General features: G+C 45.1%; 2 protein-coding genes across 8 annotated transcripts in view; one reads left to right on the top strand and one right to left on the bottom strand.

Annotated features, from left to right (window-relative positions):
• Nucleotides 1-3,358, top strand: part of VLDLR (very low density lipoprotein receptor) — a 30,229-nt gene extending 26,871 nt beyond the window's left edge. For 3 of the 6 annotated variants that reach the window (XM_026519289.4, XM_044391231.3, XM_057305668.1), the window contains 4 exons: nt 251-334; nt 713-793; nt 1,646-1,815; nt 2,708-3,358. In XM_026519289.4, the coding sequence (XP_026375074.1) occupies nt 251-334; nt 713-793; nt 1,646-1,815; nt 2,708-2,743 (371 nt within the window). In that variant the 3' untranslated portion in view covers nt 2,744-3,358. The remainder of the gene's footprint in view (nt 1-250; nt 335-712; nt 794-1,645; nt 1,816-2,707) is intronic. The other 3 variants (XM_026519286.4, XM_048218298.2, XM_057305670.1) reach the window with 1 other exon arrangement.
• Nucleotides 1-13,296, bottom strand: part of LOC123002131 (uncharacterized) — a 197,864-nt gene that overhangs the window by 146,539 nt on the left and 38,029 nt on the right. The gene's annotated exons all lie outside the window — the stretch shown is intronic.

The raw sequence follows: 13,296 nt of genomic DNA, 5'->3' as shown, positions 1-13,296 counted from the left end.
GAGGGCTAAGTGTGGCTATGCATCTTTTTTTAATTGTCCGATTCTGAATGCGGACTCTCCTGTCCCAAGTCTCGTGTCTCTGGTTTTGCACGAAGACTTCCTTTCAGCTTTGACCACGCAACTTAGCTCAGCAGTGACTTATCTATTTCCCGTGAGGTTAAAAATAACCTTCCGAGTGGTTTGTCTGGATGGAACAGCTAGCCGCCCTGGAACCTTGGCGTCAACCAGGTTCTTGGTCTTTATAATTCAGGTACTGCAACTCCTGTGACTTACAGTGAGACAAAAGGTATCCACACAACAGAAATTGCACCAACTAGTGGACTAGTTCCTGGAGGTACTGGGCCCAGTACTACGCACTGTGAAACCCAACTAACAGCCACATTCTTTGTATTTATCGCTTCAATAATTCATGCAGCCCTGTAACCACTAGTTCTCCCCCTAGCTGGTAACCTACATTTCAGCTCCAAAGCCCAAAAGCCTGCAATCCTTCGTCTGACCTGACTTAGGAAGGTTGCTACTAGACAACTGTTGGTGAAATAGCTATTCGAGTGCGTGACTCTCGAATCCTTCTCGACTAGTTGTGCCCGGTATGCAATGCAGTAGATACTGACCCGCAGTAATGGATGCCAGGGCATGAGGTGCTCTGCCAGATGGGTCCATTTCTAAGTCTGAATTCATATCCATCTCAATGGATTCCTTTCATTCCCTGTAGGGATCAATGTGACCACAGCGGTATCAGAGGCCACTGTTCCCCCCAAGGGCACTTCTGCTGCCTGGGCCATCCTTCCTCTCTGTAAGTACCTTCCCCACATATCTGGAGGAACTTGTTAGACACCCACCAGATGGGCATTTCGAATCCATCTAGAGACCCCCACCTCCCATGGTCACAGTACTCGTGACCCTGATTACATTCCCTCCCACCCCAGCCTGGCACACTGAGTTGAGTCCATACCTTTCTCTTTGACGGTATCCATGGCACCGTGGGTGGCAGTGATAAATGCTCAACTGTTACATGAAAGGTGCCGATTGCTTCCTACCTCAGAGTTTTTAGTCTGGCTTATCCCCTCTGACAATACATTCCTTTAGGTAAAGAGCACTGTTCTCTTCCCCTTGGAAAGGTGTAGAATGCTTCATACAGAGGAGACATGCAAATGCTTACATGCTTTCTTGAGGAGTTGTAGGACTTGAAGAGAGTAAATTAAAAATAGGTAAGAATCATCAAGCTCAGGGAGAAGAACATCTAGAGCAATTATCGGGCATGGGCATGCTAAGGCCCTGTGCTGTAATGGTCACTTTGTCCTGGAACACTGGAGTCCAAGCTTAGCTAACACACCTGGGGGACCACTGGAAAAGCGCTCCAGAAACTTCTGGAATTTTCATTCAGTTGGCCTGGGCTGGGGCCCAGGACTCTACACTTGCCCAAACGGATGTGTTGAACTTAGCACCAGTCCACAGAATAATACTTGACCACTGCTCTGAACTTGTTTTAAGCTCCTGGCCCATTTATAGTTTAACATCTAGTCATGCTAGCTTCCTACACCATGAAATTTTTATTAACATCAAGTCTCAAGGTTTCCTGAACTTGACCTGTTTTTGTATGTTTTGAGACTAGACCCTGTTCAGCCACCTTCTCACTTTTTTTCAGTGCTCTTGGCAATGGCGGCAGTCGGTGGCTACTTGATGTGGCGGAACTGGCAGCACAAGAACATGAAAAGCATGAACTTTGACAATCCTGTGTACTTGAAGACTACTGAAGAGGACCTGTCAATAGACATTGGTAGACACAGTGCTTCTGTTGGACACACATACCCAGCAGTAAGTCAGCTTTGTGTCTTGATACACCCTGGCTTGCGATAGGACTTTCTGGAAAGGAGACCACTAATTCAAGCTATGGCTGCTTGGGCTAGGAAGAGCCATTAGGATCACAAAGCCACCAAACAGACCCACTAAACCTGGAGATTAGACAGTCTAGCCTGTTAGAACACATGCCAGTCAGCTGACAAGCATCTGCCCCAGACAGAATGACAAGTAAGTCAACCTAAGGTCATCACTATACTACTGGAGATATCTTTTGGTTATAGAAACTCTGTGTGAAGAGTAGCATGAACCAAGGGGCTCCTATGTGAACTGTCAAGTCAGCTATTTCCTGGACACTTTAAAGTTTGCATATCCTGTACAGGGGAGTTGACTTAAAGTCAGCATACAGAGCAAGATTCCTTTAGCCATCATTACCAAATGCTTGAAAGTGGCCTATCCTGCCTATTGTAGCCAGCTTCTTTTCAGCAGGAGAGTTAGTCCCTTGGTCTTCAGTTGAAACCCAACTGGAGCATTTGGCCTTCACTTAGGGAACAGTCTGAACAAAACAAGCACTCAGCACTCCCTCTCAAGCTCTCTGGTCAAACAAAGAATGGTGGTCCATTCATGGCCCGCATGTGTCTTTTCCCTATTTTTCTCCAACATTTAAGATTCTTCAAGGGAATGGCAGGATCAGCTCCACTATTTTCTCTTTCTACCAAGTAGATACCATTGGATTCAAGTGAAAATGCATCCGTGACACGACTCAATACTGCTTTACATCTGACTTCCCTTCCATGTCCCTTTGGTCTTTGGATGACCGAGTCGAAAGCACGGTCCATTCAAGAGACTGGAGTTACTACTACCAATGAGTGGTCACCAAGCTCATCCTGTACCTTTTTATCTTCCACAGATATCGGTTGTAAGCACAGACGATGACCTAGCTTGACTTCAGAGACAAGTCTTGGCCTCTGAGGTCTAAAACCAATAACCCTCCACTTCGAAATGGTAACCAAGCCAGCACCTGAAGTCCTCCTTCCTCCGGTCTGGAAGAACATCAAGATATCTTTACGTGGATCAAGCTTGTATACTTGACCGTTTTTATAGTACTTTTGTAAATATTCCTGTCCACATTCTACTTCAGCTTTGGATGTGGTTACCAAGTATCTAACCCTTGAGTTTCTAGACAGTATTGCCACATCTGGCCAAATATGCACTTTCCCTAGAAAGCCATATTCCAGCAATGACACTTGTGCTATAGTGTATACCATCTGTACATACACTGTATAGACCATCTGTAAATAGCCCAGAGAACAATCACTATTCTTAAGCACTTTGAAAATATTTCTATGTAAATTATTGTAAACTTTTTCAATGGTTGGGACAATGGCAATAGGATAAAACGGGTTACTAAGATGAAATTGCCAAAAAATTTGTAAACTAATTTTGTACGTATGAATGAAATCTTTGACCTCAGTGGAGGTTTGCAAAGACTGAGTGTTCAAACTACTGTACATTTTTTTTTTCAAGTGCTAAAACAATTAAACCAAGCAGCTTAACCATGGTTTGTGCCTATTCCTCCAGGATAAACTTCTGTCAATGGCCTAAGTAGCATCAAGCGTTTTAACTAAATAGATGAGCTAGAGATATAGAGCTTGACGTTGTGTAACTGGGCCTGTAAATTGGCTAGTTTCTCTTACAGCCAAGTACTAAAAGAACAAGGTACCCCCTAATATCCACTCCTAAAATATTTATTTTGTAAAAGAAGCTAGCTTAGCCTGTACCTAGACTTTCTCTTATTTAGAGGCAGGTTCCTTTTCTGAATCATTTGTTTCCTGATCTAGAAACCTATGCTAAGATTTCTAGCAATTCTGCTTCTTCATACTTAAGTCTGTGTGTTCCATGTTCTGTCATTATATGTTGCTCCAGGACAAGTGCCTTCTTGTCCTTGAGCTTGTCCTTGAGCAAAGCATGTTCGTCTTTGATGAGTCTACACCATCTACCATGAAGAGAGCTAGAAAGGTAACAGGTAGTGCCATTCTTGAACATTCTAAGGTTCTCAGTACGGTTAACATCTCCATCCCCTGGGAACTTGTTAAAAATGCAAGTTCTCAGGCCCCTTCCCAGATCTGCTGAGTGAGAAACTTTGGGGGTGGGGTTCAGGAATGTGTTTTCACAAGCCCTTCATGTGATTGTGATGTCAACTAGTTTGAAAAACCACTGTTCCAATGGGACTTCATGGAGAATCTGCAGTATCTTCCTATTTTTCAGTCTGGCTGGCATAGGATCCTTCTGTGGACAATGTCTGAAATTTTTAGTATGACGAACGGATAAGGAATTTGGGCAGAAGAAGTAGGAGCACAGGGCTTTAAATAAGTTTTCCATCAGATTGGCCATTACTGCCTTTCTCTGAAGTCTCAGGATGTGAGCAAACAAGGGAAGACATGAGGTTTGGAGCCCTGGGAAGATGCTCTAATTCCAAAGGGAGGTGGGGAGTCAGCTGTAGATGTGATTCCTCTTGGGGCTCACTGACCAATGCAGGAACAAGAGGATGAAGAGATGTTCTGAGTAACTAAATGGATGGGGGGATGATGCCTATTGTACTCGCACCCAGAACGTAAGTAAGGCAGTTGACAACTTGCTTGTGGCTCAGGTGGAGACCAACGATCTTAGATGAAGTTGCTTCTGCCGTATTGTTTCATAGATACCCTGTTAGGATTTTCAAATGGATGAAAATGAAACAATAGGCATGGGCTCGTGTGTAAGTGGCTTGGGGGGGGCACGTGTGCAAGTCTGACATACAGAAGGACAAGGCTGTAGCTGTGAAGGTAGGACTCTGTGTTGTACACCTGTTGCTTCCTCTGCAAATAGTCATTACACTAAACAGGATTGGCCTGCCGACACAGGGTATCTGAAGTGCCTGTGTGATAAGTAGGCTAGCGTACATCGTAGCTCAACTCTGAAGGCCATCTGGTTGACCAGTACTTTGACCCTGCTATGATACAAAACCCACCTGTTTCTTTTTTTTTAACTGGAACGATACAAAATTCCCACCTAGGGAGCTTGAAGATAGCAGTGTGTTCCCCCATTACAAGGACTGTGGAGTACTAACATTAAGGCCCAAAGCCATAGTTTTTAAGAATAACATCAAGCATTATTCTCTATCATCTTCTCTTAGACCCCAGTCCCCACTGTGTTCTTTTAAGTTCTAGGTCCCACTCTCCAACCTTCAAAGAGCCTAAAGTATTTCCTTCTTTTACCTTGCTTAACCCCCAGGAAGTAACCAAGGATAGAAACTCTACCGTAAGAGTTGAAAAAATGAAGGTATTTCTACTGAAATCAGAATAGCCGATAAGGCTAGTTAATTCAGCGTGTACTCCTAGCTCGTGAGGAGCTAGAGCCTTGGGCTTTAGTATCCACAAAAGAACTGTAAGAATCTCATATGAAACATACTGGTGTGAGTTTGCTCTATCTGTAGAGTTGACTAGAGAAGATGAGAATTAGTTAAGAGGTAAAATAGGAAGCTTATCTAACACTAAAGTGGGGTGTTTGGAGTTAAATGTGTCATAGAAAGTCACTGAACGTGGGTCCTCCAGAGACTTTAGCAATTGCTACCAAGATTGATAAAAGATGAGTAAACAAATTTGTGGCCTCTCGTATAGAAATCCAGCCAAGTCCTTGAGTCCGAATTCTTATGTGGCCTTTACAAGCTATCTATTTGGCAAGAAAAAATCCCAGTTGTTCAACCAGCTCCTTGAAGACATTCTTATAGCTAAATTAGAGCCATGGCATCATCTTCAAGCCTATGGTGTTCTATTCTTGATGAACACAAGGCAAAAAAAAGAAAGAGAGAGAGAGGCTTCAACTTTGGCACTTACTTCTGTTCCTGTACCTTTGGAAGTCAGATAGCCCTTCTCAAAAAAAAAAAAAAAAAAAAAGGAGAGTGATAGAGAGAGAAAAGAAAGACTTTAAATAGCAAAACTATAGGGCATTTAAAGAACTTCTTAGTTTAATACTGAGAAATGGGGAACTGAAGTATAACGTTTAACTATCCGCACCCCCAAAGCAAAAGATTCTGGTGGAGTGTTCTGTGTCGTGTAATGTAACTAGAGGAATTTCCTAGAATTCTTACCTAGTGAAGCAGTTTATTCTTTTGAGCCCAAATGGAACTGGAACCCTTGATTCAGCAGGGAAACTTGCAAGAAGCATATGCACTTTTGCTGTGATAACTTAGGTCCAAGAATTTAGACTGCAACCTGCTAATCTTGATCACCAAGTTTGAGCTCCTCGGTTCCATCAAGTATCCAGCCTGACTCTTTGGAAAAATTGGGAATTATATGTTCACATTTCTGCCATACCGTGGACCTAACTTGTGGAGGTTCAGGAATACATAGAAGTAGAAAAAGTCTTCAAATATACCTTGTTTCCAAACACAGAGGACTTTTTTTGTGCATACACCATCCTGGTCTGCTTTCATAGATCAAAAGCTGAATCAGAATTAGCAGTGGGGGTCCACAGTTATTAAGGAACAGATGACAGAAATGTCTCAACTCTCTATTGTACCTCCCAAATCCGTCGAGCGTTTCCAAGCCTGGCTCATTCAAAAAACAGGGATGAACTGGACCACAAACTGACAGTCTCCCTGTAAACCTTCCATCCAGGGTCACAGAAGCCAGCGTCAAACAGGCTGAAGGTGGGGTGCAGACTCTGCAGGGTGCCCTGGGCACATCATCAATAGTTTTCTTTATCATTGTGCTTAAGGGGAAAGTTAGACTGTCAGCAAGGACATTCCCAAGCAAGGACTCTGGTGTCAGTCTTGATGTGGTAGCTTGGGCAAGCTGCTGATCCCCTCGGCAGATGGGCAAGATGGGGACCGTGTTGGCGTGCCATGGCGAGGGTTAAGGAGGATGCAGAAGGGCTCAGCGTGGTGTCTGGCATTTAGTGGATGCAAGGCAAGTGTCACTGCTGGAGAGGACTCTCAATGCTATGCCTCTCTTTGTATTCATTCTGGCATGACCTAGAAACTGGTATGTGACTTTACCAGTAGGAGTTACAGTACCTTGACTCATTATTGAGCATACATGCATTAGACCCTGTCCCAAGTATTTTCCACTACACCCATCTGATGAGATCTAGGTGTGAAATTCAGGTAGTGAAATCACCTTTATATAGTTAAAAAAAAAATGTCAAGGGTTACATGATTCAAACCCTAAGACATGTAGCTGGCGTGCTTCTACCCCCACCTTTTGACTTTAATGCCTGGAACATGGAAACAGATATTTGGTGGCCTGCACAGTCTTTGGATGGCAGCTAAATCTCTTTGAATCCCCTTAACTTCTTAATAGCTTACCAATGTGCTCAATAAACGCTGGCATGTATTTTATGTGATCTTCACAACAACCCAAATAGGTAAGTGTCTTCATTTTATAGATGTAAAAAACTGAGACCACAGATGACATAGGGATTCCAAACCCTGTGTGCTTACCTCCATACCCTCTCAGAAAAGGAGGCAGAGCTGTGTAAAGGTTAAGCTGGACATCACACTGCAGGTTTGCAGAGTCCCCTTTACTACTGATAGTAGGATCCTTCAGCAGTTTCCTGGTGTCTCAGATGCTCTTAATGGCTGACATTCAAGATGGCATCAGACCAAAAGAACAACACTAGTGCTGTATCAGGTCGGCACAGAACGTTGGTAGTTATGTGCCCATGCCTCAAGATGCCAGAAGTTCCAGAATTATGTTCCTTGTGAAGTAGAAGTAGATTACTGGATTGCAAAGTAAAAGATAAAGACCCCCTGAAGGAATTTATGGACATGCAACCTCCCTCCTATATATAAAGATATTGGGGAAAACAAGCTGTATCACAACCAAACGTCCATCATAAGGCTCTCATAAGGAAAGACACGCCTGGGGCGCCTGGGTGGCACAGCGGTTAAGCATCTGCCTTCGGCTCAGGGCGTGATCCCAGCGTTGTGGGATCGAGCCCCACATCAGGCTCCTCTGCTATGAGCCTGCTTCTTCCTCTCCCACTCCCCCTGTTTGTGTTCCCTCTCTCGCGGGCTATCTCTGTCAAATAAATAAATAAAATCTTAAAAAAAAAAAAAAAAAGGAAAGACATGCCCAAGAAGACAGGGAGAACTGTGCTTGGGTCAAGTGACTGATGGATCTTAGGTATTCTGGAATCAACCCGAGACCTGCTTATCTCTCAATTTATACACATGCGCAGGGGGGAAAGAATTCTTTGCACAAAATGACTGGCTTTGAAAAAAACAATCTGGCCCCTTTCGAATGTCATTCAATACCAAAATGTGACTTAAGAGCGTGTAATGCCTCAGGAGCCCAGAGCGTACAACCACGTTACCATGCTCAGGATCTTTAGAATTCTAGAAACGCATGTTGGAGTGCGTCCAGTCCTGCTGACCAGTAGATAAGCATTTTTCTTTTATTAATGAACTGTACATGTAACTTAAATAAAAGTTTATTTTTGAGATGACTGTCATAAGCCTTTCATTTTTCTACACAACTTTTCAAAAAGCTTTTCCTCAAATCTTTCTCCTCTTTGCTATTGAATCACTGAAGATGGCCCAGTCACCCTTTTCTGGACAACAGCGCGGGTCACCTAGATCAGTCCTCGTCAAGCTGAAAGGATGGGAGATGTCCCCTTTCTTGCCATACGTAGAAGTACAGTTAGTTTCTCACTAGAAGTAGCCAAAACACCACCCTCTCACACTCATGCTTCCCATGGAAGAAATGAAAACGAACGCTACTAGTACCAGGCAATGTGAGGCCAGAGCCTCCTCCCTGCTCCCAGTGGGTGACAGAGTCTAACACATGCTTCCTGGCCAAAGGGAGGAAGCCCCGGGGTGGCAGGACAAGACAGGCCTTGACAAGCAAGTAAAATCATTTTGATACTTTCCCCTCATCAGTTCTTAAGTGGTTTGTGTTGAAATTCACGTAGGAGAAGCCTGTTTGCAAGCCTTAGAGATACTCCATCTGAAACTTGTCAGAGCAGGAGCTCCCACTTGTTGCAATCATGTTGGGAGCTAACCCTTGAGATTGGCTCAGGGAATCCACAAAAGCAGCGGGAGGAAAATAAGTTGAGCGAAAAAGAAATTGCCACCCCCCAAAAAAAAAAATCTTTGAAAGCTCAAGAGTGAGTCCTTCATGAATGCAATGATTCGCTTAATGAATGAAACGGTAGATGAATACTGACTGTGCAGTGACAGGAATGCAGTGAGTTTGGAGGTGTCCCCCCCCCCCTTCTGTATTAGGGGCGGTTGCAGGTAAGCTGCTTACCATCCAAGCCCTGTCCTCCTGTGGAAATTAGAACACCCACCTGCACAGGGTTCCCATGAGCGAGAAGCAACACTCATAAAGTGTTTTGCTCAAGGAACTCCTGTCTTCCTCTCTAGTGCCAAAAAGTCATGATTCATTTCTTTAAAAAAGAGTTAATTTCACTTATGTCTTCTTGGAGATCTGATTTTGGTCTGTGTGCTCACATTAAATCCCACCTGTGAGTGTTCCTTCTCGGGTGTCCCCTCGAAATGCTGGCATTTGGCAATCTGTTTTTACTCCAAGAAATGAAGAGGAACCCTCCCGCACCTGTCAACTTTGCAGAAAGCCTTGCGTGTGCGACCCTCTGCTGATTCAAGGGCACAGGTTCAAGTTCGAGTTCACCAATTATACAGAGAGGTCTGTTTCATCAATGAGAGAGGAAGACGCTGAACTTCGTACCACTCTGGAAGGTCGTGTTAGCCGGCTCTTTGGGTTCAACATGCTCAGCAAATGTGATGGGCCCGTAAGCTAGGAAACGTGGGAGAATGCTAAATTTTGGTTCTGAACATTTAACTGATGTTGTAGTCTCTCATTCAGAGGCATTTTTGCCGCCTGTTGATTGAAGACAGACCGTATTTTTAAACCCAGGGTCCTTTCGGTTTTCTTAAATTCACCCATTTACATGTGAAGTTTGCTGAGGATTCTCTTTTGGAAGCCATAAGCAAATTTGCCTTCTGGTCTGACCCCAAAGGAATAGTCCTGTGATTTACTGAGTCGGGCTTGCAAATGCCGGCGGATGGCTTTAGGTAACTAGTTAACAACCAGCATTACTTCTCAGGCGCCGGAGCTCGTTCTAGCTTGGCGTCGGGCACAGAATAGACATTTCACATGCCAGCTAGTGATAAGAGCTACAGAGAAAAACAGAACAAGAGTAGGGGATAGAGAATGATCCACTGTGCTGTTTTAGGCACAGTGATCAAGGAAGCCCTCCAAGGATGTGACTTGAGTAGAGACCCTGGACCAGAAAGTGTGCGAGTGAGGCCACTGAGGACACAGCAGAGGTGCGAGTCCAGAGGCAGGAACATGTTTGATTCTCCATCACAGAGCAAGGCAGCCGCATAGGTGGGAGCAGCCGTGGCAGAGAAGAAGAATAAAGACCGAATGATGTAGATTTCTGGGGCCGTAATTGGGATTTAGGATTTTACGTGATGGGACATCTTTAGAGAGTCTGGGAGCAGCAGAATGACTTCCCATCTTAAAAGGATCCTGCTGACTGCTTTGATGACAACGGACTGCAGGGGTGCAAGGATGGAAACAGGGAGATAAAGCAGCTGACTATGGCGGAAGAGCACGTAGATGGCCACGGCTCGGGCTGGGCTGGAGGGGAGACAAGACAGCTCTACCCCACATCTGGCCTGTCATGTCAGGCAGGTATGTGCCCAAGCTTTCTCCAGGAGTGGCCAATGGGTCATGATAGATGGTCTCCTCATTCAGGAGAACCTCACCGGTTCCCATCTCAGCTGTGCTCTCCGTCTGCAGGCTATCGGTTTGGCTGCCCCCAGACTGGGCAAGGGTGACAGGCACAACCCCAGCACTGGTGCAAAAACTCAACAACACTGCGTGGAAACCAAGAAGCAAGCCGTGCTTCTCCTCCCTAACAAAGGAAGTCTGAATCTAGAAGAAAAGAAGAGCCTGGACCGTAATTCCCAGTCCACACAAGCACAAGCCTTTCGCCCATTTAGAGGGAGTTCTTGCCACGTTCAAGGTAGAGTCCATCCAGGTCCACATCTTAGCAGAGTCATTTTGGTACAGAGTTCTGTGCGAGCTCTGAAGTAACGTCCCGTGGAGGCATATTTTCTACATGTGGCAACACAAACACACACACACACACACACACACACACACACACACACACATATAATGGCTTTAGACAAGATCGAGCATTTTCCCTCTATAACCACTGTATATTTTCCATATTACCGCCTTCTCCTTAAAGGCATTGGAGAATCATCCAAACTACTTTCCTTAAGAAACTTTAGGGTCCTGGTTTAAAAGAGACCCCAAGGTCACGGAGTCCGGTACTTGTCTGATTAAGTTGGTCACAGGCCCCAGTTGGGGGAGCAGAAAATGTCTGCCTGAGGTTACCCAGCAAGGAGACCCCCATTCATCAGACAATGCCCCAAGTCACCCACGGAGTAACAATCACGCCCTTAAGAAGCCTCAAAATTCAGCAACAGCTTGTGAGCCTTTAGTATAAAAAACAAAAGAGAGCACTGTTTTGGAAAATAAGAACCTTCTAGAACCCAAAAATTGAGGAAAAGCCTTTTTATTTTTTTTTAATGTCTTGAGAAGTAAGGTAATGTTCTGAAGGGCGCCCATGCATGTCACAGAATAGAAGCCAAATATTAACAAACAGCTTTGAAACGGAAAAAGCAGCCTCTTCTCAGACGTTAGCCCCAGTACCTGTTTCCATTCAGGAAAGAAACGCAAGCTTCTGTATCTAGGGATCCGGGAGCCTCCCGAGAGGAGGCTGAGAAAAGAGGCTACGTGCATTTCCCCTCGCTTCTCCCTCCCCTGCAGCAGGCACTGTGTTCCAGCCCTCTGTGAACTGTCTCCATTAGGAGGCAGATAAGATTTCAATGGGCCTAATTAATAGTGCCAGTTTGCCAAAAGTGGCACACCAGTCAGTACAGGATCCCACGGCCTCTCAGAAATCCAACGAACTGGGCTGGAAAAAGATTACTTAAAACTCAAACTAACTGTAGCTCCTTTTGCCCTGGAAGGAGGGTTGCCAATGTCCCTGGAAGGGAAATTTCTATACTGCCAGAGAAGGAAAACCTTTGGATGTGCCAAGAGAATGCTGGGCTGAGTTTGGGGAGTGGGCTACAGATGGCTGAATGGTGCTGCACCCCAGGGAGAGAGGGCTCGGGTTGGGGGTGGGGAAGAGCTGGGAAGGAGCAAGGCGGCGCACAATGGACACTGGGGCTCAAGCTGGCAGATGACAGGCACATGTCCTATGAGACTGTGGACTGGTCACATTCTCTGAGCCCCCGACGTTCTTTCCTCTCCAGCCCTTTGGTCAAGCGTATGGCATCCCAACAGCTGGTAGGACTGGTTTTTGATGAAAGTCCAGAAAGGAGCCCATTCCTAGGTCTGGGCTTGGCATGGCGCAACAAGAAAGGGACTTAAAGAACAATGCAGAAACTCAACTGAACTAACTTGGTAGCTGCAAGAGCTTCGACCCACAGAGCGTAAGCTCTCAGAACTCTTCAGCTGGGACAGTGGACTTTCCACAGGATGGAGAACGCAAGTTCCAGCCCAAACTACACGGTGCTTAGGGCGCAGAGTGACTCCATATGATGTCACAAATTATTAAATTTATTAGGTGAAGTCACTTGGCTTTTTAGATGTTACGTACCCAGCATTTTGCTAGTTAGTGTAGAGAATTTATTATAGCCATGGCCTGTAGGGCCTGGAGTATTTCAAACTATGGAATCCAAAGTACAAATACGACAGCATCACTCCCCATCTTAGATGACTTCATTTTGCCTACAGCACAAAAGCCAAGGTCCTTAGACTCAGGCTCAAGACTGCCATGACCTGGTCCCTGCTACTCAGTTCTCCTATATCGTGCCTCCCTGAGCCCAGACTCCATGCTCTGTCAATGCTCAACTGTTGGTAATTCCCCCTCAAACACCGCCCCGCCCCCAACCTCACACACGGGGCTGCTTCCTACCCAAAGCTGTCCCTTTGCCGATGCTCTTCTCTCTGCTCTCAGTGCCTTCTCATCTTTCTTGCTTGGCTCTTACTCTTCTTCCAAAATTTGTTCAGCTATCACCTCCTCCAGGAAGGCTTCCCTGTTGCCCCAATTTGAGTCACGTGTCTCTTGCCTATCCAGAATTCTATAATACATACATCATTATATTGAGATTATCTATTTTTTATGTGTGTAGTTTCCTGACTGAATGAAATACAACTTCTTTAATGCAAGAGTTGAATCTCGGTAAACTTTGCACCCCCCCATACACACACACCATGGGGAGCACAAAGTGAAGCACTTTCTAAGGGCTCGAATACTATTTCTTGAACTACATGGAGCCCATGAATGCAAGCAGTATTTTGTGAGCGAGCATACCCTCAACTGCACATTGTCTCTTGAAAGATGTTCCCTCAAGAACTCATTTGTCGATTTCGATGACGTCCCACACCCCACGCAAGTTGGAGGTCC

The sequence above is a fragment of the Ursus arctos genome, unplaced genomic scaffold (assembly GCF_023065955.2).
Source record: "Ursus arctos isolate Adak ecotype North America unplaced genomic scaffold, UrsArc2.0 scaffold_33, whole genome shotgun sequence".
In the NCBI taxonomy this organism is placed as follows: Eukaryota; Metazoa; Chordata; class Mammalia; order Carnivora; family Ursidae; genus Ursus; species Ursus arctos.
The sequence above is the reverse complement of the archived record's forward strand: the minus strand, read 5'-3'. Positions and strand labels throughout refer to the sequence as shown.